General features: G+C 38.3%; 1 protein-coding gene across 2 annotated transcripts; it reads left to right on the top strand.

Annotated features, from left to right (window-relative positions):
- The first annotated feature begins 963 nt into the window (after positions 1–963).
- Positions 964–19,691, top strand: slc26a1 (solute carrier family 26 member 1). 2 transcript variants are annotated; one of them, XM_006795565.3, is made up of 8 exons: positions 964–1,103; positions 12,258–12,741; positions 12,829–13,035; positions 14,848–15,094; positions 15,194–15,425; positions 15,786–15,969; positions 16,457–16,744; positions 16,844–19,691. In XM_006795565.3, exons 2-8 carry the CDS (start codon positions 12,334–12,336, stop codon positions 17,423–17,425), a joined length of 2,148 nt encoding a protein of 715 aa, XP_006795628.2. In that variant the 5' UTR covers positions 964–1,103; positions 12,258–12,333; the 3' UTR covers positions 17,426–19,691. The 2 variants fall into 2 exon arrangements, with proteins under 2 accessions (XP_006795628.2, XP_035765710.2); XM_035909817.2 differs by lacking the exon at positions 964–1,103 and adding an exon at positions 8,103–8,224.
- Positions 19,692–24,584: the final 4,893 nt, after the last annotated feature.

Raw genomic sequence — 24,584 nt, 5'->3', positions numbered from 1 at the left:
TTGTTGTATGTATATATTTCAAAACCTGATAAGGACCAAATGACTTTTCATTCTATCCTGATATCCTATTTCTTTATCCTATGTTGTTTCTTTTACACACAACAGTATATACAGTTACTACAGAGTGGGCCATTTATATGGATACACTGTAATAATAGTTACATTGAAACAAGGACACCATTGTTTTTCTTGTGACATTACCAATAAGTTTGATGTGTCACATGGCCCTCTTCCTATTGAAAAAACCAAAGTTGTATCCAAGATGGCCGACTTCTAAATGGCCACCATGGTCACCACCCATCTTGAGGAGTTTGCCCCTCACATATACTAATGTGCCACAAACAGGACTTTAATATCACCAACCATTCCCATGTTATTACGGTGTATCCATATAAATGGCCCACCCTGTATTGTTTTTATAATAGGGTTGTTGTCACCTGCTTTCACCTGCTGTTCAAACCTGCTGTTATTGAAGGAAAGCAATTAGAGAGAAGGGAGCTAAAACAGCTTGTTTCACATAGTGAATTACACTGATCACAACACTAAGCTCTTAAAGCAGGAAATGAGCATAATTCTGCCCCTTTTCCAGATGATCATGAGAGGCACAGAATATTTTTATCTGTTATTTAAAAGACATCATTAATAGTTAAATTATTGACAGTGTAAATATGAGCTGTGTTTATGAGCTGAATAGGAAAGAACGGGATTTGTTTGTTCCCTTATGATAATACTGGAATATGATGAAATTCTATACTCAAAATACATCATCTTTACAAATATGCACACACACAGAGACACACGCACTAGCAGGAGCTTAGTTACCATGGTTTCCATCATGCACAGACAACGGTTCCCCTCTCTCACTCCCTCCTTCTCTCATATTCTCTCCCCATCCCCCCGCCAGGCTCTTCTCCCCAGACAAGAGGGGCTGCTGCTCCCATCATGCTTTGCAGTAGGAAGCAGGAAGAAGCCAGATATTGTCAGCAAGCAGCAAAGTGGACAACAGTACAGAGGAAAACAGACTGATAGTGAACGAGGAGGCAGGACTCAGGGAGTTATGGCCAGTGTTGCCTTCAGGACACATTCAAGCTCTTTCGCTCTGGGTAAGTCCTGCCTCACATTGCTTGTGTTTAACCAAGACTGTGTCCGAAAAGCATGATGAAGCAAGTAGATGGTGGAGCAGGCTTGCAGACATATGCATGCTGCCGGTGGATTTAAAGGGGCAGTGCAGTAATCCTTTCAGATGGAAAAAGATAAGGGTCTTTACTGAAAGAGACAAACAAATGCTACAACACTGAAGAAACTGTCACTTCAAAGATGAGTGCAATATCAACAGCGCAATAGTGACTGAGTGAAGATAAAAAAGCAAATTGCCACATCTCACTGACAAATATGCCATTCAGTCTAGCATATAATGCATTGAGGGACACACCCACACACTTGCACACACAGAGAGACACAGTGTCCTTTACTGTGAATTTCAGCCCTATTTATTATCCCTTGCAGACTTATTTAGATAACAGCAACAAGCAGATAACAAACAATCTGTGCCAAATTTTGCATGTTTGTCCCTCAGGAACAATTAATCTGAAAAAAAAAAAAAGCTACAGAATCTTAAAAAGTCGGACATATTCCAATTATGTTATCATTGCACTGTTTTACTGGAGAATTTCAACACCTGATTACATTTCTTTGGTCTTACTCTTGAAGGTTTTGACTATAACTACGTCAAGTTTAGAGTTTTAAAAACTTCTTCAGAGCTCCTTTGTTGTTAAAACAACATATAAATACTATGATTTAGCCACCCCTCATTCACACCCCTGACGCAGGGAGGACGTAATCGGTCATGTTTGTTTGTCTGTATGTTTGTTTGTTAGCAGTCTAGTGTGCTCAGTTTTTAAGATGTGTTCAAATTTTGTCAGTAACAGCTCAAGCTGATTTAATTTTGGTGAAACCAAACAAGGTCACACCAAATGTGAAAATCAGTAAAAACATTATATTACCCACAGTGTTTTTATTCATTGTCTTCAAATTTAATGACAATATACTAGGCCGTGGGAGACATGAATACCCTGACGGGCTAAGCATTTGACCTTGAACTTCATTGTTAGTGGACAAGGTCAAAGTTCACCTAGACAAAAAAAATCGAGTAATCTATCACAAATATGGAGCGAGCATGTACAGCATGGAGAGAGCAAGATAATAAAATACAGCAATTTGGTATGTAATGCTTCAAAGTCATGGGTCAGACAGCAACATGTTGTAATACAAACAGACTAACGTCAGCATGTTGTAATAAAAACATCAAAAACATCACTGTTTTAGTATAACTCTTGCTCTTCTGGGAGGGGCGGTGTGCACTCAGAGTGCTCTTGTGTCATTTTGTTTAGCAAAATTACACGGAAATACAGTACATTATCCAAAAACAGAGTTTGTACATTGCTAACAAACTTGAAAGTCAGTATTTGGTTTGACCATCTTTATTCTTTAAACACAGTCTGAACTCTCTTTGGCAAGCTTTCTCGTAATTTCTTGAAGTCGTCTTCAGGAAAAGTTCTCCAGGCTTCTTGAACGAACTTTACAGCTTTTTATTTAATATTGACTGTCTTTTGTTCTGTTCTCTGTCAGCATGATCCCAAACAGTAATGTTCAGTCCAGGCTGTGGGGAGGGAGGGCCCATCCATGCCTGTTTTTACTGCCTGTTTTTAGTGCACTAGGAGTGTGTTTGAGATGATGGTCATGTGGAAAAATGAAGCTGTTATCAATCAGATACTTGGTTTTGCATGATGGATCAAAATTTGACTCGAGTTTTCTACATGCAGCCCCAAACCATGTCAGAGCCTCTGCTGTGTTTTACAGGATGGTCTAAAATACAATGGTACCTCTGTGGTAGCTCTTATCTGACTCCCTTCTCTTTGTGAGTTGAAAAAAAAAAACATTCAAATTTGGATCATCACAAAGTCATCACTCTATAAGACCTGTTACCACTGATTTTTACCATCAACAGATGCACTTCTCAGGCTGTGTGACCAGTAGGAGCAGATCTACTGTGGTGGCATGTGCCACCCTAAAGTAATCTCTAGCCATCCCTAGTGCCACCCTGGTTTTGCATATGGTAGTGTTGTTTATTAAAGTAAGCTAACATATTGAGCTTAGCTGCAATTAACATTGAATAGAACTTCTATAACTGAATTTATTACATAATGTTACATATGTTTCTGTTGCACTCTTGAAATGCCATGGTGAGTGTTATACACTAATAAAAAAGAAAGAAAGAAAAGCGCTATATAAATGCAGTCCATTATTATTATTATTATTATTATTATTATTATTATTATTATTATTATTATTATTATTATTATTATTATAAAAATCGGGTTTGGAATTTTTGTGAAAAATAGGTATATTTGTTCATGACAGTGCAGATATTTGACATTTTGTGTACATTTGAGCATTTAACAATTTGATTATTTCCAAAAAATATATACAAAATAAATAAAAAAGACAAAAGCCCCAAAAGAGTGTAAAACTTAGACTTCTAGTTAGACTTGTATTTCTAACTGATCCACCTCATGTTGTGTAGCTTTCTTGATTTTATTCTTATTGGGCTACATGCTTATTTATTACATAGATTATACAGTACTCAAAATCAAAATTCACTTTTTTTATATAATTGAGTGTCTAATTATCTGGGCTGAAACCAATAAGAAAGTTACAGACTATATTTATATGAAAACTGTGTATACTTGCTCTATTTGATGTATTTTAACCATATATAGTACATATTACAGAAGTAACACCTGCATGCGTGTGAAGAAATTGCTTTGATTTTGCCACCCCATCTGATTTCCATGCCACCCTAAGAAAATTTCTCTAGATCCACCCTGGTGTCCAGTCTTTTTTCTTGTTTCTTAAGGTCATAAATTTCAGATACTGTTCATCTGCTACAGACAGTTTTAGGCCTGCCACTTTCTTTGGCATTATTTGGAGATTGAACAAAAAGAAAAGTGACCAAATTGAGAATGTTTGTAACAAAGTTCCTAAAAATTCAATTTAAAATAGGTTCTTTTTATGTGTAGAAACAACACTGGTTAGACTCAGGTGTGTTTTTTAAGTTTGAATGATTCAAAGGTCAGTGATAAGTAGCTTAACAAACAAATCTGTTTCCTCTGAAAATTATCGGTGCAAAGATTGGATTGAAAGTCAGTGAAAAAGCAGCCAATGTTTAAAGAAGAACTCTGAAGGACCTTCAGAAAGCCTGCTCACAACCATTTTTAAAAATCACAAGAAAGTCTGGCTCCTTGGAAGCGAAATATAAAGAAATTAAGCGTTGCTCAAGAAGAGTTTTTTTTGCCGTAACACATGTTTTATGTTGATCCAGTGGTTCGATGACGATTGTTAGCACTAGGTCCTGTACAGCTACATTTGGACATTTAACATTTATTGGATGCCAATTTATTCCTGTGGAATTCTGTGAATTTCATGTACTCAATGCATGAAGGCTCTGTTACCCTTGGCTTAACTCTCTCATAATTAATTCATTATTATTAGTAGTATTAGTATTTTATTTAACAGGATAACACAGATTCAAATAACCAATCCATGCACGCCACCAGGTATTTTGGAATCATCAAATAACCTGACGGTCATGTCTTTGAACAGCTTTAAACCTAGAGTCTTCTTACTATGAGATAACAGACTGATGATTTGTTTTATTGGTTTACTTATGTATCTAACATAAGTACACTATCAGTTTCATAAGTTTACTTAGTGTTTTCTTTATTCTACTCTCTCCTAGCTTACTCCATGGTAAAGTGCTGTTACCAATTGCTTTCCCCCCATTTTCTAATTAACGATATCCTCGGGTTTGTTCAGTCCACATTTAGATTGAAATTCTTCATTCAAAATAGGCTTAATAGTTTTGGCCCCTCATGCCCTGCCAAGCATTTATCTTCATATTAGAAACCCTCGGTCACAGCTGCAACAGAAACAGCAAAACATCCCTGGAGGCTGTTTGGATGTTGAATTTAGCTATGTGACAAAGTGTGGCTATTAAATCTCGTAAACTCGTAATTCTTTTCGTGTAGTATCTTATCGAAATGGTCTTATTAGCAGTATGTCATGTTCAGCTTTCTGTTTTGTCTACTCAATTGTATTGAGGTTTACAGTCCTACATTGATGTAATAAAATTGTTTTCACAGGCCTTTGAAAATTTAAATCCATCCCATCCTTCAGTCACTTGCAGAACCATCTTTAGCAGCAATGGCTATGTAATGCTTATAAAGTCTGACTTTTAGGAATTTTGGTCCACTCTTCTTTACAAAGTTACTTAAGGTTATTGAGGTTTTCAGGCATAGCTCTCTTGAGGTCCTGCCACAGCATTAGACTGAACTTTTGCACCATCTTGATTCTTTTCGTTTTTATCCATTCTGTTGAAGATTTGCTACTATACTTGGTATCATGTCCTGTCACATGACTCTGTTTCGGCCAAGTTGTAGGTGTCGGACAGATAGCCTCACATTTGACTCTAGAATACTTTGGTATAGAGAGGAGTTCATGGCCCACTCAATAACTGGATGGTCCCCTGGTCCTGTGGTTGCAAAACATCCCCATCACCGTTCCACCACTGTGCTTATATGAGGTATTTGTATTGCTTTGATCTGGTGCAACTTTGCAAATCTAAGCCATGCTACTATGTTCTCTTTAGAGAAGGGACTTTCTCCTAGCAAAACAACCCAACTAACCATGCTTTTTCAGTCTTTTTTAAAATTGTGCTATCATTTAAAATACTAAGGAAAGCTTGCAGAGTCTGAAATGTAGCTTTTGGGTTTTTGGGTTTTTTTTTGGCAATTTCTGTGATCTCACCTTGGGGTAGATTTGCTGGGACATCCACTCCTGGGAAGACTGGCAACTATTTTGAATATTTTCTACCTGTGAGTTTAGATAAATTTAGACACACCCGAATGTCTGTGTAAGCATGGGTCATTAATTGCCAATATTCCCCTTTTCATACTCCCAAGACATATACTGCAACTGAACGCTGGCACTGCCAAACTCATGATCTGTTAATCATTTGATCGATTAATCAAGGTCCTATGAAAACATTATTTTTCCCAATATTCTATATAATGCTTTTCTACTCTGAGAACTCAAATCATTATTTTACTACATTTAACGTTCAACCATTCATACAGAACTTCTGTGCCATCAAACACCTGTCATATTCAGACTCTGTATCTTGTCCATGGAAACTTTAAAATGCAAAGTGGAGTAGCCAGTAATCGAACCACTAATTTGATCAGAAGACGGCATGTCTACCAGCTGAGACCAAGCAAAAGCGACAGGTACAGGCATCAATGACAATTGATACTGTGATTATGTGATTAGGTGAGAAACATCATTTAGAGCAGGACCGGGCTGGCTTGCAAATGCACGGCAGCATTAAGACTTAAGCAGCTTAAATATTGGACCTAAATTAGATTCACCAAGTGGATGTGTGAAAAGGCATCAGGACAGCCGTTAGCTGATGTGCGATAACGCTGAGATCAGTTGGTGTCCCAGGATTGTGATTGAGTTTATTTATTAAATGCTTAATGCCACACTTGCAGACTCTGTACAATGCAATTCACCAATGTTTCATAAACATCGCACATGCAAAAACTTATTGGAATGAGCTGCTAATATAAAACAGATTAAGCTGAAATATAACAACTGCTCATCCACACGACCTCACACTTCACAGTGCACTGCCTTGGAATACAGTGATGAGGTATGAAGTGGAACAGCTGCATAGCTGTTAAGAAATGCTGGTTTAACCTGTTAGAGTGTAATAAGCTCAGTGCAAAGATACCAGGACTGTTTTCCTGATCTTTTTAGAAAGATTTTAACCAGAGTAACCAAGTAATCTCATTTGAGCCTAGAGCAACTCTCACAGTCCCCCATTGGGCAAGATCGCCTTTAAAAAGCTACTGATTCAATCAGTAACACAGCTACTGAGTCAGTATAGGTACTTCAGCTTGTAAAGGGCTGGTGTGTCACAGTTTCTCTGCAATATTCAGTCAATGCACTAAAACTGAAAGTGAAACTCAGTGTTCCTGCTCACTGCTGCTAAATGTTATGTTGGCACATTTTGACTGCTGAATTTGTTTTTCCACCTCCCAGGTGACTTTTTGGTTTTGCTTTTACAGCTTTCGCGAAGCAGGTAACGCCTTGTAAAACAGTATGTATATGTTTATTTTCATCAAGATCTCTGACAAATGTAGACAAAGTGTTGCCTTCCCTTCTCTAGTGACAGGGATTCACAATCGCTGTGGAAGATTTACATGCTAATGAAGAAATTTGACACCTGCAGCTGCCTATGACTCAAAAAAAAACACATGTAAATTGGTTAGTAAGATACTAATGCCTTTTTATCCGGAAGCACAAATACCATATTTATTGTAAATCCTAATTAAATGTGCTTTGATGAAAAACAAATACTACCACGTCGGATTTTGCTTTATATTACACAATACTGAATTATTTTTAAATGATTATATGTGTGTGTGTATTAAGAACTGTAATCAATTACCGAACCTTGTACCTTATAAAATAGCTGATATAACCTCAGATTAGATTAAGGTGCTAATTCATTATTACGCTATTGGTGCAATGTTACTCATTCTGTGTGTGCTTTGTGTTTTTTAATCCAGTCATATAGGAACAAATCATTGTTTTAATCATTATGCAAAGACCACTTAACTCACAGGTGACATGAGTTTATTTTAAGGAAAGCTGTTTCCCAACAGCAATTCTCTGCTTGTCGCACCTTAGGTTCTGTTTGCCTTGTAATCCACTCTGTCTACAAGATATATTTAAATACTATGGATATGTTGACACAGAGTCTAGGTCCATTTTAACATTGCAAACACAATCACGGCCCGAGCCATCCAACAGAGTGGATAAACACTATGATCCAGTAAAAAATTGACTCAATTTAACCTCTTGCCAACAAACACACTTGCATATAAATACAAGACCCACCCACTCCCAGCTATCAACCCAGTAGGGAGGGAACAAAGCTCTGCTCTTATCTCACCATATACATTCAGCTCTCACATCGACTGGTCAGACTGCTTGCATGACATCTGAGATTTGAGGACAGGAAGAGAAAAATACACTCAGAGTTGACTTAAATATGACACAGTGAAGACGGCTGTTTGTAGTTGTGCCAGTGACTCTACAGGTGAGTGCATTATTATATTTCACTGACTGGAACTTTTCTATGAATTTGGATTTGGACGTAGAGGAAGTTTTGGCTTTGAAAGCTGAGTTTGTTTTTCACTGGGAAGCACAGTTCAAAGTTGTTCTTTATAGTGAGAGTAGTTAGTCTGCAGGGAACAGATGTCTGTGTTATTTCAGGAGTTTTTGTAATTATTTATTTCCCATTTGCAAAGGTTTTGAACACCACAGAGAAAGGTGTTTTATTTAGTTCCACCCATTTCAGATTAGAGATGTTTCAGAGGTATTAATGATAAATTACACCTACTGCGCTAAGCTGGCATGGAGCGGTTGTGTGACATTTTAGCTTACTCATTGTTTTTCTCTCTAGATGTTATCCTCACTGTCATCTTTGACATCACATCTGTGTGAAACAATTCTGCAGCCTGACTTAAACGAGTGTAATGACTTGCAAAAATGCCGGTTCTCTGACTTGAGGTTAGCTTCAACACAAGTTGCCTGCAGAAGGACTGTTGGCTTTGGAAGACCTCAGATTTAGTGCTCATTATGTGGAATGCCACATTTTCTATCTGTGTACTTTAGGCCACTGCAATACTATGAAAGTTTCTGTGTATGCACATAATATGCAGACCTGGCATAAATTAGTCACTTTTTGTGGTACACACAAATTTATATTTTGAGATTAAATTATTAAATGACAGCTGGGATGGACTCCAAGATGAATTCTAAGCAGCTGAGAAGTGCTTTCATCACACGATTAAAGGCAGAAAACATTGATTAGAAACGGCTGACTGTCACACCTTCAATCAGTTGGTTTCGGTGCTTTTCGGGGCTGACACTGAACTAAATGAACTAAATTTGTTTGGGTCCTCAGTGTGAGTCCTATTCCTCAAAGCAGTTAATCTTTACAGATTGTATCTGCTGGCGGGGGTGAGCTACCGAGCAAACAGCAAGGCAGCTCTTGATTTCTTTTTATGTGTTTTTCGTCAATAAGAAGGGTCACAATTTATCTCCTGTCACTTCTATCAGTTAGAAACTTCAGGTGAGATTTATGATACCCACATGAACATAGACTTGTTTGTTGTTTCAAAGGAGCCGATTCTGTGCTGCCTGAACAGTTTTTGATCGCAAAACAAAACTACCCAGAGACAGCGAGTTTAATAAAAAGCAACATAAAAGTTAAATGTGAGCAAAACTAATCAGAAACAAAAACAGCAAATATATAAAAGATAAACAATTCCTTTCAAGCCATTGACTACATAACAGCCAGCGCTGCCACAGGAAGTCTACAGTAAATCACAGCACATGTCAGCACATGGCTTTTAAAAGCTAGTTGAACATTATGTGTTTACAAGCGACTAAGCTCCGATAATCTCCCCTAGATATTTAGGACAAAAAAGTTTTTTAAAAATTAGAGGTTTGGTTAATTTAACACTTCAGTAAATAGTATTGAGGCTTCATTCCAATAAATGTTAAGACCTATGCAGTCAAAATGCTGAGTAACTAATAAGCCTGTAAAACTGTGAAAGCATAATGCTTTGTTTATAGGTCAGAGCTGATCCTGATCCTGATGACATTGAAGGAGGAAAAATCAAACATAGAGTGGCCTACTAATACACCTAGCTCAAAAAATCCTGTCCTCCACATAGTCCTCATTTATGAAATAGCTAGCCAGCGATAATGAACCGTCTGCTGCTTAAGAAGCAATGATTAAAAAGGGACAATACAGTTTAATTATGATTTATTGCAGTGGTCCCTCGTTTATTGTGAGAGTTACGTTCTAAAAATAACCCGCAATGAGTGAAATCTGCGAAGTAGCCAGTTTTATTTTTTACAATTACTATAGATGTCTTAAGGCTGTAAAAACCCCCACTACACACTTTTCTCAGACAGGCATGAACATTTTCACACTTTCTCTCATTTAAACACTCTCAAAGTTCAAACCTTGTAGAAAAATAAGTCCAGTATTATAGAATGAAACCAAAGGCATCTGCAGGTGACAACGTTTCATTGACCTTTTTGTTTTTGTTGGAGAGAAAACTTACAAGCATACAGTACAGCACTTCAGAGTCACACTGTTTAACCAGGTGAGCTATAGCAGCACCTGGATAGATAGTGGATAATTTTTTCTTATTTAAAAAAATAATAAAATTCATCCCTGTAACCAAAAACAGTACCTGAAGCATTTTTTTTTCCGTTTAATTTGACTTATTTTGAGTTAGTTATTGTATGTGGTGTAATAGTTTGCCCATCACCTTCTGTGCTTTGGGACAAATATGTTGCTATGCTTCATTTAGACACTTTTGACCCAGTTTCACTGCAACTTGAAAACCTATGACAAATTTTAGAGTTAGAATTCATGTACTAAAGCGTAGTATGTATAGTGTTTCATGCCTACTTTAAGCTAGGTGATAATAAAAGGAATCTAGCAAGCTCATACTGACAATTTCAATTTTATTTTCATCATGGCTAGTTTTAGCATGCTAAACAGAGCAAAACACAAGTTCTGCAGGCATTTGGACTGCATGCTCTATTGTCTCACAGCAAGACATTTCCTGGTTCTGTGCTGAGATTGCATATTTGTCCTTAAGGTTGCCTCTCACAGTCCAAAGAAATGTGAGCTAGCTTAATTGGTGATTCTAAATTGGCAGTAGATTTGAGGCTTGAAGTGTATCAAATATGGTTAAAATATTGCTAAAATGACCTGATGATGTAAGTGCTGTTGCAAATTTCATTCATATTTGTTCAAACGTTTCACTGAACAAATGTGTCAAAACACATTTGGATTAACTGTCTGGGAATCTCACATATTTGGAGGCTATAAAATATAAGTATAAGGATAAGTCATACACGATAGCCGTAAGATTAGGCTTTGTCCTTTGAATCCCTGAAACAATTTTCATGGTAATAGTTTTTAATAAATTTCACTAAAAATACCAAACGTTAACTCAGTGTTGCACTAGGTCAAAATATGAAATTCACCACAGTCATTAGGCTTTACCTACTGGGAGCTGTAATGGTTTGCACATGAGTGAATCCATCCACTAAACTATTGGAATGTTAGATATGACAAAGTAAACTCAAATGAATGCAAGCTTCCAACTAGACAAACCTTAGTTTTCTCATTCATTTTCTTAACCTATTACTGAATTTAGAGTTGCATGTGGGGCTGGAGTCTTTTCTAGCTGTTATTGGGGGGAGGGGGGGTGGGGGGGGGGGAGGCACTACTGGATAGGTCTATCCAACACATGGGCATTCCTTTCCATTTATATTTCTCTTTTCCAAAACCAGCACCAGGGATCATTTTATAACGACTGCAGTCATGTTTTGTTCTGTGCTTATAAGGCCATTGTCAGTAATTTCCCATCGCTTTGGTCTTCAGTAACCTTGTCCCCACTCAACCCCAGCATAGCGACAATAAAAGAGTGCAGGGGTATAAGATAAGCTATGTTTCACTTGTGCCTTACATCATATCACAATTTAACCTTGTCCATATTGTATTTAAATCTTTAATGACAGGATCTCTCTCTCTCTCTCTCTCTCTCTCTCTCTCTCTCTCTCTCTGTGTGTGGTATGTTTGCGTCTAGACAGTGAGGAAGTTTAACTTAATGGCACATCTTGTCATGGCTTTTCAATGGAGCTAATTAACCCTTGCCCTGTTGTTAGTTTATTTACAAAGAAAGATAGTGTTAAGTTAATTAATAACCCCGAGTGAACGTTCTCACACAGAGTTCTGAATCAGCAGTTTAAAGGACGTGGAAGAATGCACAAAGAAAAAACATCAGCAAAATGTCATCACAAAAACTTGGGACCGTTACAGAGAACAGCATTTGCATGTCATGAGAACTGTGACTTAAGGAATCCATAAAAGATGGAGGGCATTTGTTGTTTGGTCCAAGCTGAACTTTTGGATGAAAATGGTTTAAATGGACCATCCTGACAGCCGTCAACAAATTTGTTAGACCTCAAAGTTACAAACAATGCACTGAAGTAGGAATCACTGGATATAAAACTGTATTTGTCCCTCTCTTTCGCAGGAGCAAAGCTGACCACTTCATCGTCAACGCTTCCCTTTTCCTTACACTGTGCTCCCTCCTCTTCCTCTCTGAGACCATGGAGGAAGCTGTCAACACCACAGAAACCCCACCGGCCGTACCCATTCTCTTGGAGCGACAAGTTCGCCAGCGAAAGCCTGCAGTGTCAGTCCTTAAATCAAAGCTGAAGCAAGCTGTAACTTGCTCTGTGCCCAGAATCCGATCCACCCTGTCAGGGTTTTTCCCTGTGTTGCGCTGGTTGCCTAAATACAACGTTAAAGAGTATGTCTGGGGTGATGTGATGTCTGGGATGATTGTAGGTATCATCTTGGTACCACAGGCCATTGCTTACTGCCTGCTGGCAGGGGTGGAGCCCATATATGGCCTATACACCTCGTTTTATGCGAACATCATCTACTTCCTCATGGGGACATCCAGGCATGTGTCTGTAGGCATCTTCAGTCTCATGAGCCTCATGATTGGACAGGTAATAAATCAGAATCTGGTCAATCTCCCACGTGCATGTTAAGCATGCAGCTAAAGATTTTATGTTGTCATTTTCTTTTTTCTGCAGGTGGTGGATAGGGAGGTGTTCAAGGCAGGTTTTGACCTCAGTGAGGACTCAGCAGTGTCTAATATTGATGTCCTTAATGATACACTGGGCACAAACCTCACAGTCACTAAAGTTCACACTGTGGAGTTAATGGGTATGCAGTGTGGGAAGGAGTGCTACGCCATCAGCATTGCTGTTGCTGTTACATTCCTGGCTGGTGTCTACCAGGTAAAGAACACAATTGTTTTTCTGTGTATTCTGTTTTTCAAGCACCTTTGTTGGCAAGATGCACACACTGATACAGTGCTATGAAAAAGTGCACTGTATCCTGTTTTCTTAGTTTTTTGCAGATTTGTTGCAGTTTCATGTTTCTGATCATCAAACATATTGTATTATTATACAAAGATAACCCGAGTAAATACAAAAATGTAGTTTTACGAACGTTGATTTCATTTAATAAAGAGGAAAAAGTTATTAAAAATTTATCTGAATCTGTGCAAAATAGCAATTGCACCCTAAACTTAATAACTGGTTTTGCAGTCCTTTGCAGCAAGAACTGCAATCAACCATTTGCCGTAACAGACAATGAGTCTTTCACATCACTGTGGAAGAATTTGGCCAACTCTTCTTTGCAAAATCATTTTAAATCAGCCACATTGGGGGTTTTGATCATGAATAACCGATTTAAACCTAGTTAAGCATCTCAATCTGATTTAAGTCTAGGCTACTCCAGAACTTCATTTTGTCATTTTTGAGCCATTCAGAGGTGGACTTGCTGGTGTGTTTTGGATCATTGTCCTTCCGCATAACCCAAGTATCCTTGAGCTTCAGGGCACAAATTGATGGCCAGACATTTTCCATCAGAATTTTCTGGTAGAGAACAGAATTCATTCAGTTCCATCAATTACAGCAAGTCACCCAGATCCTTAAGCAGCAAAGCAGAAAAGCAGCCCGAGATCATCACACTACCACCACCATGTTTGTCTGTTCTTTATTAAATGCAGTTGTAGTTTTATGCCAGATATAATAGGATTCAAACCTTCCAAAAAGTCCCCAAAGTCTTTGGGATGGTCAGGATGTTGTTTGATAATCAGAATCAGCTGACTGGCCAGTCGACCGCACGAGCAGCGACCCGGATAAGATGAACCTTTGCACTCTTTTTGGTCACCAGTGGTTTTCACTGCCCATGGATGCCATTTTTACCCAGTCTCTTTCTTATTGTTGAATCATTTACACTGACATTAACTGAGGCAACTGAGACAGTTCTTTAGATGTTAGTCTGGGTTCTTCTGTGGCCTCCTGGATGAGTCATCAGTGTGCTCTTGGAGTAATTTTGGTAGGCCGTTCACTCCTGGGAAGGTTCACCACTATCCCAAGCTTTCTCCGTTTGTGGATAATGGCTCTCAGTGTGGTTTGCTAGAGTACCAACCCCTTAGAAATGGCTTTATGACACTTTCTGATAGATATCAATGACTTTGATTCTCAGCTGTTTATTTAAATGTATTTAAATTGTGGCACGATACATTTCATTTTTAGCTCTTTCAGCCTACTTCAGTTTGTCAGACAGGTTCTATTGAAGGTATTTATTTTATTCTGCATTTTTCTTAGTAATCAGGTCAGGGTGTAGCTACTGAAATTGAACTTGGTTTTTCAAAAAATGGGCTCAATCACAGTTAATTCATGATTTAACAAGGCAGTAATTACTTTTTCACACAATCTATGCAGCCTGACCAAGTGTTTCATCCTACTACAGTGATAATGCTTTAATTAAGGATGGTAAAATAATACAGCACAGTTAGACGATGTGTTTCTGTGGAAGGGTCATTATTATGATGATGATCTCACAGCTATTGCATTAGAATTTTTCCAGTTTTCTGGTATTTATTCTTTTCCACACATGTCACACTGGACTTTGGTTTCTATATGCTTCTAACTTAAACCTTTTTCACAAATCGATCAAAACACCTGCAGCCACATAACAAACCAGCATGTTTTTTTTTTTTACTCTCTCTCTCTTCTACATCCTTGTCTCCTCGGCAGGTTTTGATGGCAGTGTTTCGACTGGGATTTGTCTCAGTTTACCTTTCGGCTCCCATGCTCGATGGCTTTGCCACCGGAGCGTCCTTCACCATCCTGACCGTGCAGGCTAAATACCTCCTGGGTTTAAAGATTCCACGTCACCAGGGCTATGGCACAGTAGTCGTTACCTGGGTCAACATCTTCTCCAACATTCACAAGACCAACCTGTGTGACCTCATCACTAGTGCCATCTGTATCTCAATATTAGGTCAGTCACATTTGGATACGTCACTCAATATAATGTAACCTGGAAAAATAAAATTTTCTTTAACATGGATTTTTATTTCACAATACATTTTTATTTCAGTGGCAGCAAAGGAGATTCAGGAGCGCTATAAGGATCGTCTGAAGATGCCTCTCCCCACTGAGCTTGTAGTAGTGGCCGGAGCTACACTAGCCAGTCATTTTGGAGAGCTGAACAGCCGTTATGACTCTAGCGTTTCTGGTCACATCCCCACAGGGTTCATGCCTCCCCAGCTGCCCGGCTTTAGTCTGATGTCCCGTGTGGTGCTGGATGCCATTCCTTTGGCAGTCATTAGGTAAAGTGAAATCAGTTTAACAGAAGGTTGACTTTGCAGGAACATGTGCCTCTAATCTTAGTTATTACAGTTACATATCAGTAGCCACATTATTGTCTGGACGGGATGCACGACTTTGAGTTTTGACTGAGCTTTCCTTTCAAAACACACATACCTAGGGTCATTTCCACCTCTATTGTTTGCATTTCTTTTAAAGGAAAGTGGTATGGGAAGTTAGATTCTTCAAACTGCTGAACTTTCTAAAAAGCCTTCTTGATCCGTTAAATCCTGTTTGATAAGTTGCTAGAAAACATGCTCACCTCAGGTGAGATGAATTTGCAAACCTAAATATTCACCAAAAATATTATTTTTGTCTTGTAGTTTTGCCTTCACGGTGTCTTTGTCTGAAATGTTTGCTAAGAAACATGGCTACACCGTTCGTCCCAACCAGGAGATGCTGGCTATCGGCTTCTGTAATATCATTCCCTCCTTTTTCCACTCATTCACCACCAGTGCAGCACTGGCAAAAACAATGGTGAAGGACTCCACAGGCTGCAAGACACAGGTACATTTCTTCTTTTAACTGAAGGAATAGTCTAAAATCTCTCACTTGAAGATCTTAGAAAAAAGTGTTCTCACTACATTTAGTTGTGAAATTGCTGGTGAAAGCAAGTGACGCACTAAAAATGCCTTGGGGAATACCCTCTGAGTTGTAAGTCATCACTGGTGATAACCCTAACCTAAATTGACTTTTTTGCAAAAAATGTGAATGTTTTTTGATGTTTTTTTCTCGTCAATTAGATTGATTATTTTCTTTTTTTGCTGATTGCCAAGACTTAGTCTGATTACCCAGGGTTAGGTTCATCACTGGTGACAGCTCAGACCTCCACGTTATTATCCTGCTCAAACTTTCCTGTGAGAGAAAACATTTTCTTGTAACCTTTTTCAAGTCTGTCCTGACGTCAAGTGTCCAGTGTTAGTATTTATGTGGTAATTTGATGTCTTCATAACCTTAACTATCAGCTCTGTCTGTCTTCTACCATCTCCACCAGGTATCAAGTCTGATCAGTGCCCTGGTAGTCCTTCTTGTCCTCCTCTTCTTTGCACCTTTCTTCCAAGCTCTCCAGAAATGCGTGCTTGCTTGTATCATAATTGTTAGCCTTCGGGGGGCACTGAGAAAGTTCAGGGATGTACCGGCTAAGTGGCATGCGAGCCGAAATGACGCCATCGTTTGGCTGGTTGCCATGTCAGCCACGGCTCTAATCAGTGTGGAGCTGGGCCTCCTTGTAGGAATCATCTTTTCCATGATCTGCTTCATCTTTAGGACTCAAAATCCAAAGGTAAGCAAATAAGGTAATTTTAAATGATGCTTATACTAATAATTGGAAAATGATTCAAATAATTGTGAATAATCTCAACACTCTGGGGTTTGATGTCAGGTCTCCCTCCTGGGCCGGGTTGATGACACCGATTTTTACGAGGACTTGGAAGAGTATAAGAACCTTGTGGCACCATCTCGGGTTCAAATTTTCCGCTTCCAGGCTCCTTTGTACTACGCCAATAAGGAGTCTTTTCTCAAGTCTCTCTACAAAGCTGTCGGAGTCGAACCCTTCTTTGAGCTGACCAAAAGGAAAAAGGTAGAGAAGAAGGCCAAAGATGCATCTGCGAAGCAGGCCAAGGCGAACGGAGAGAAAAATAATGGAGATGTTGTAGTGAGACTGGTCCAAAGAGAATTGGAGTTTCACACAATAGTTTTAGACTGTTCTGCAATCCCTTTCATAGATTCAGCAGGCTTGGCTGCTTTTCTAGGGCTGGTCAAGGAATATAAAGGGATTGGCGTGAGTGTGCTCCTTGCCTGTTGTAACACTTCACTCATTGATACCCTGCAGAAGGGAAAATTCTTTGGTAAGAATGACGAAGACATGGGCAGCCTTCTGTTTCACACAGTTCACGCTGCTGTTGTCCATGCTAACAGGGCAGCTGCAGCCACAGAGAGCAGGTCAGAGGACTCTGAGGTGTAGGTGAGCCAGAGGAGAAAGAGAAAATATGTGCCCGGTTCATTCCTCTGTTTGATTTCCCACTGGTATTGTGAAAAAATGTTTAGGCAGTATCAGTTTGGGCATTAGATAGCTCTATGATGCTTTTTGTAACCCTTCTTTTTAGAAAACAGTGGAAAATATATTTTTAAGCTTTGTGCCTATTAAATTTGATCCAAAGCCTTCTGTTTCAAAGATATAAAAAAATGGATTCAAGTTGGCAATGAGTAATGCAAGCCAGAGTAAATGAACGATATGGTGAAGACACATATCCAGTGATAAACCAATGAGACAGAAATGGCTTAAAAAATATAACAAATTTTCTGCTTTTAAAAGTAAAAATTGTAAAGGTATGAAATCCAACTTTACTACATGCATTTTTAAAATCTTTTTCAAGTGTACTTCATTATATTTTTTCCAAGTAAGATGAAGAAAATGTGGTCCAAAAAGAGCTGCAGTAGGTGTTCTCAGTCAGTAGCAGTCAGTTTCGTTTTGTTCTGTCATGAAGTTCCTCTTTGCAGGAAAAGGAAATGAGCTGGAGAAGTAGCGACACAAACAAACACATAGCTTTTTAACTTTTCGGTGCTAATGACTGAATATAGACTTTTGCAATTAGTTTTCAGACAACAGTTTTACATAGTCTAGAGTTAAGTAAACCTGAATTTTTTTCAGGAGCTACCCCTGAAAAAGCATTAGTGACATCAGTAAATAAGCTGTAATAGAGCAAGCACTGATGAACTCTGCTTGCCTGTAGTGTATAACTGGATGTATGTTTGCTTTTTTAAAAAATTTTTTTTTACCATTTTTGTTTTCATTCCCAAGCTAGTTTCCACTCAGTTTCTGGCTAATACTCTGTGTGCAGTTTTAGTACAACACACATGTGCCACAATATGAAAGTACTGTTTACTGCAATAAAAGATAAGTCAGTTCAGTTTACATACCTTGAACCTCTTGGCCAAAGTCCGTAATGGCTTTAACCCGGGGTTGTAGAATCCAGATTTAGAGATTTATCTAAGTGCCAGCTATTACCTTGGACGTTAAATCATTCATAAAAGGCTGGTTAAAGTTTTCCTGACACCAGGAAGGAAAGTTAAACATGACACATGGGGACTATGTGCTTTTCTCAGTGTGAGTTAGGTGAGGGTTCATTACAACATGCTAGTACTATTGGACTGTTCCAATGGCCTAAATGGGGAAAAAAGCCTGGAAAGAAATAGTAACATATGATTAAGATGTATATGGGGACTTTGCTCAGGTGAAAATTAAAACAAAAACTGGTGCTTTGAGTCGGCGGCAACAGGTGATACCATAAATGTGGACTGATTCACTGCCATTGATTGTTAAATTCTCACTCTCATATCTTTGCTAAACCACAATTTTCCTTGATCTCTTTAAATCTTTCAATTCAATTCAGTTCAATTCAATAAACTTTGTTGATCCCGAAGGTTGGCCCCGAAGGAAATTGGGTAATTTCTTTACAATTTAAAAATTAATAATAACTGAGACTATCTATGTCAATAAAAAATGATATGTTAGGCTGAAGTGTTGAAAAACTGTCACTGTAATATGATGTGGACATGAGACAACTGTAAATTTTGAAAATCATTATTTTCATACATTTATGTTGTCATCTACCATTTCTAAGATTTTTTTTTTTTTTACTGGAATCGTGATAGTGACTTTTGTTTTTAGCAGAAGTTTCTTTGATTCTCGTCTTAGAGACAGCGTTGACGTTCAACATCATCAAATGTTTAACACTTAGATTAAACTGTGTCTTTAGAGAAACACCTGTGGGTGTGATTTATTATTACAATTACTAATATTATTGTTAATTAAAATTGGTTAACCAACAAAAGGATGTCATATAAAGAGAGACTACTTAGCATTTTGATAGAAAAACATATATTCAACCTACAATGGCCAGTACTTTATACTTCGTAACTGAGGAAGATCATTCTGAAATTGTTTCACATTATAAAGATGCAGCTTTTTGCAGATTGGTGTTTGTGAGCTCTGCCTCTCTAACATGATTCGGTTTAAACCCAATCATATTACTGACCTGTTACAAAACACCCTTAATTGCAAAATATTCCTCCAGGGTTTTTTTTTTCCTTTTTAATACTTTAGCACATATTTTTCAACCCTTTTGTTGCCCCTGTCTTTTTTGAGATGTGTTGCTGCCATCAGATTCAAAATGAGGTAATATTCTTCATGAAATAGTAAAATGTCCCAGTTTAAACACTTGATATGTTTTCTATGTTCTACTGTGAATAAAGTATAGGATTTTGAGAATTTAAAAATCACTGTGTTTTGCTTTTATTTACATTTTACCATGTGACACTTTTTTGGAAAATGGGGTTGTAGTCACAGTAAATTTAGACCTTCGTGCATTTACGTGTACAATTCAGACTCTTGTTTCATCTACTCTGTTTTTATCTGGATTGTTAGATACATAAGTATCACATCTCCTTACTCTGCAAGGAGTAAGGAGACAGATACAAAATTCAATAGATAAAAAAAAATTAAAATAAATAAAGATGAAAACTGGAAAAAATAGCTGCAAAAAAGCAAAAATAACAGCATGACAGAGAGGGAAGAGACCCCATCATGGTGTGTGCATATGCGTGAGCAGTAAGTAACTTTCTAGGACAGATTTATGCGTATTGTTTCTGTCAGTTAACTCAGACTAGCAAACTGAGTCGGGATTGCTATAGGCAACCGGCCTCCAACGTTTGATAAATATATCGTTTTGAAGTCTCGTTGAGTATGTTATTTGTTCCATCTGATATATGCTTCAGGTCTGAGCCACTTAACTGTGGTACACTTGATTGCTTCAGTTAGAAATATTCCAAGATATTATTTAACTCTTGCATCACTGCCCTCTGGTCGCTCACCCGTCATCTATCTTGTGATACAGCCGTATTAATGTTAGTTTCCCATGTGAAGCTTAAATTCATATTCAAAAACATCATATTGAGATGACTTTAGTTTGCTTCCCAGTTTGCAGTTTATTAAAAACTCTTTCCTATTCATTAGATTTAAGTCTTTAGTTGAAGATACCAGTAGGAGTCTATGTAGGCTCTGTGATAGGCAATGTGAATTCTTCTTTTAGCTATTCAAACCACTTAAAAAGCTTGTTGTAGGTAAGCTAGTACATACTCTGACAATCTTTTGATTTTCTTTGCATCAGTCCATCTCAAACTGAAAATTGTATTTATTTATTTATTTTAATTGGGACAGATTGCTGTGAAATTTTAGCTTCATTTTTTTTAAAAAGGCGCATCCACCCACTTTCAGGCCTTTTTTCTCCTTTGAAATTTGAGACAATATTTGAACATAAATACTTGTGAAGTCAAAAGCCTGAAAATTTCACTGGACTATTCAGAATATATAATTTGGGACCAGGTACGTAAACAGTGAATTGGGGAATTAAAATATGGGAGAAAAAAACAAAACATTTAAAGCATTCCTGTTCCATATCTGAGCATAACAAAGAAAACAAAATAGTTGTGTTTCACAATAATGCAAAATAAAATGGAGAAAATGTTTTAATATGACATTCTTAGTCACATACATGCAGAAAATATGCTATAGAAATAGTCAGGTATAGCTAATATGTATCACACTAGTTATTCTAATCTAAATAGAACAACATTGTGGAGTTTCCATGTAATTTCAGGTGGTAATTACAATGGAGTAAATAAGTATATAAAATATAAAAGTATATATTTGAAAAGCATTTGATGCATGAAGATAACATTTCACAGCAATCATTATATATGTTTAAAAGCTGAACTACAAAATGTTTAGGTGAATTGGAGATGGTTAGCAAATTTCCCACTTGTGGGACTAATAAAGATAATAAAGATAAGATAAGATAACTCTTTATTGTCATTGCACAGTCATACATAGTACAATAGTACAATGAGATTGGGAAACTGTCCTACGTCGGCACTACATATAACACAACACGACACGATATGACACATCACAACGCAACACAAACAACACAACACAGTATAATAACTTAGTAATAAAAAAGAAGAATAAGTGTATTTGTATTGCACACTGTTATTATTGCACATTAATTTTTATTGCACCTTGTTATAAATATAAATATTATTATTGTTATTGTTTTAAACATTGTTACCTCCCCCCCAAAAAAGTCCAGGGAGGTAGCCAATCAGGTCAGCTATTTGCATTGATCAGGGCTATTGCCCTGTTGTAAAAGCTGTCCTTGAGTCTGTTTGTCTGGGACCTCAGCAGCCTGAACCTCCTGCCAGATGGCAGCAGCTTAAACACCCGGTGTCCTGGGTGTGTACTGTCCCGTAGGATGCTGAGTGCCCTCTTGAGACAGCGAGTGCTGTACAGGTCCTTCAGGGAGGGAAGAGGATATCCAATGATTTTTTGGGCCATATTAATCACCCTCTGGAGTGCCTTTCTGTGTGCTGTGGTGCAGCTGGAGAACCACACACCGATGCAATATGTCAGCACACTTTCAATGGAGCAGCGGTAGAAGACGGTCAGCAGCTCCTTCTTCAGGTCCATTTTTCTGAGGATTCTCAGAAAGTGGAGACGCTGTTGGGCCTTCTTTAAAACCACAGAGGTGTTAGAGCTCCATTGGAGGTCTGTGTCTATGTGCACACCCAGAAACTAGAAACTGGAGACCCTTTCCACGCACTCCCCGTTGATGCTGACAGGCTGCAGCTCAGACTTCCTCCTTCTGAAGTCAACTACTAGTTATTTTGTCTCAGTGGTATTGAGGTCCAGGTTGTTATCTACACACCAATCTGACAGCCTCTGAACCTCAGCTCTGTACGCCGTCTCATCTCCCCCTGAGATGAGCCCCACCAGGTGGGGTTTAGGGTTTAGTTAAGGTTTATCTTAACTGTCACACAGAAAGATGATTGATGGAATGACTGTTTTGAGAGGGCACAATGTCTTTTATAAAGGCAATATTTCTTAGTGCAGAAATTTGGATTTTTTCCTCTAGATTTTTAGGGTACTGTCAGTTCCTTCACCTGCACTCCCCTCAGGGGAGACGCCTGAGAAAGGCGGAGCCTGTAGGGCATAGGTGTCAAACTCTGGCCCGCGGGCCAAATTTGGCCCGCAGCCTAATTACGTTTGGCCCGCGAAGCCATACCAAATTATTATTAGAGCTGGCCTACTGGTATTATACAGCTAATATATATATTGTTTAGTATTAAGCTTTGCTTGTTCCATATTCAGTTTTTCAGCAAAACTTGTTTGAGTCCATAAGAAGATATTCATTCTTAAATCTGGAGGAAGATTTTTTTTTCCAATAAATATTAATGTTAGCCCGCGACCTTGTTCCAGTTTTGAATTTTGGCCCACTGTGTATTTGAGTTTGACACCCCTGCGTAGGGGCTCAGAGAGCTTTTTTAATAGTAAACCAATAGGTTTTGACACCAGGAAGTTTTGTGGCAGGTTAATGTTCCTCAAAGGTCTCAGAAAATACAGTGTCTGTTGTATATTTTTAATAAGACACTGTGTGTTGTGTGTCTATTTTAGGTATTTTTTAGATGTGTGTGCAAAACAACTTGAAACTAGAGACTCTTTCCAGCTCCTCTACATTCATGTTCAGCTGCGGGTTGGCTCTCTGACTTCTCCTAGCTATCAGCTATTTGGTCTTTTTTGGTATGTATTATGAGAATAGACACTGAGCTAGCTTTATTCTCAAAGAAGCTCAGGCTACGTTTACATATAGGCTGTAGACAGTGAAATATAATGCCAACTACAGCATTAAAGTTCTTGAAATAAAAATTGACCGTTTCCAAAAATGCTGATCACTGCAGACACCTCTCTGTACAAACAGCCATTAGCTCATGAGGTAGTACACTCAAGGCTGTTATTTGCTTGCATAATGATTATACTTTGAAATATTGACACTATGTTTCATAATAACACCGCAGCAGGACTTCATCATACTGTTGCACACTCACACGTTCAAGTATATATGGGACACCCATCTTTTACCTATTAACTGTAAAGAAATGAAGAGTAAGCAGTTTGTCTGCTTGTACATGTCAATGATTGAATAACTTTGAACCCCCTTGAAGTCTGCATTGCCACAGTTTCCACACACGAGGCCTTCAGAGTTAAAATGTGGCTGAATTGGAGTCAATTATAATCCAGACCTAACTAACAAGGTAGTATCGTAAAATACACACTATTTACATCACACTGATAGAATTCTAAAGTGGGAAAGTGGAAGACGTATGAATGCATTGTGATGTCAGAGGTCGGAGGACAATAGCTACACTGCTTCAAGCTGATAAGGACGTAACTATGAGTTAAATAGCCACTCGTTACAATTAAGCTATGCAAAGAGCATCTCTGAATGGAGAACCCGCTGAACCTTGAAGCAGATGAGTTACAGCAGCAGAAGACCACATCAGGTGCCACTCCTGTTAGCTAAGAGCAGAAACTGAAGCTACAATTCAAACAGGATCAACAAAATTGGACAACAAAAGACTGGAAAGCTGTTGCCTGGTCTGATGAGTCTTGATTTGTCCTGTAGCATTTAGATAGTAGGGTGACAATTTGGTATAAACAATAACATCAATGCATGGCTCCAGCCTGCCTTGTATCAACTCTTCAGGCTGCTGGTGCTGTAGTGGTGTGGAGGATATTTTTTGACACACTTTTGGTCCCTTAGTACCAACTCAGCATCATTTAAACACCACACCGGAGTATTGTTCCTGACCATCTCATCCCTTTATAAACACAGTGAGCCCATCTGCTGATGTGTCATGCAACAAGGAATGAGGATTTATGCTGATGCTGTGAGGATGAGACATGACTTCTGACCAGGCAGTTCTCATCACGATGCCCCTGTATTTAACAAGAACATACTTTTCAAGCTGCCAACTGACGTGAATCACTTACACTGTGAGCTTTATCTGTGGAGACTGTGAATAGAGAGAAATAGGCACAAAAAACGAGATTTAATCCACATTTTCCACTGAACTCTGCATCATAAATGAGAAGCATTTGAATCAATGCTGCCTACTACTGGTTTTTACGAGACCTGCAGCTTCCTCAGAAACCAAAATGAGCTAATCTTGCACCTCTCTTAAATCACATCAACCTGCTTTATTTTTAAGCAACTGAAGCACAAAAA

This window comes from Neolamprologus brichardi, chromosome 7, assembly GCF_056152115.1.
Source record: "Neolamprologus brichardi isolate AB-2024 chromosome 7, ASM5615211v1, whole genome shotgun sequence".
NCBI classification, from domain to species: Eukaryota; Metazoa; Chordata; class Actinopteri; order Cichliformes; family Cichlidae; genus Neolamprologus; species Neolamprologus brichardi.
The sequence above is the reverse complement of the archived record's forward strand: the minus strand, read 5'-3'. Positions and strand labels throughout refer to the sequence as shown.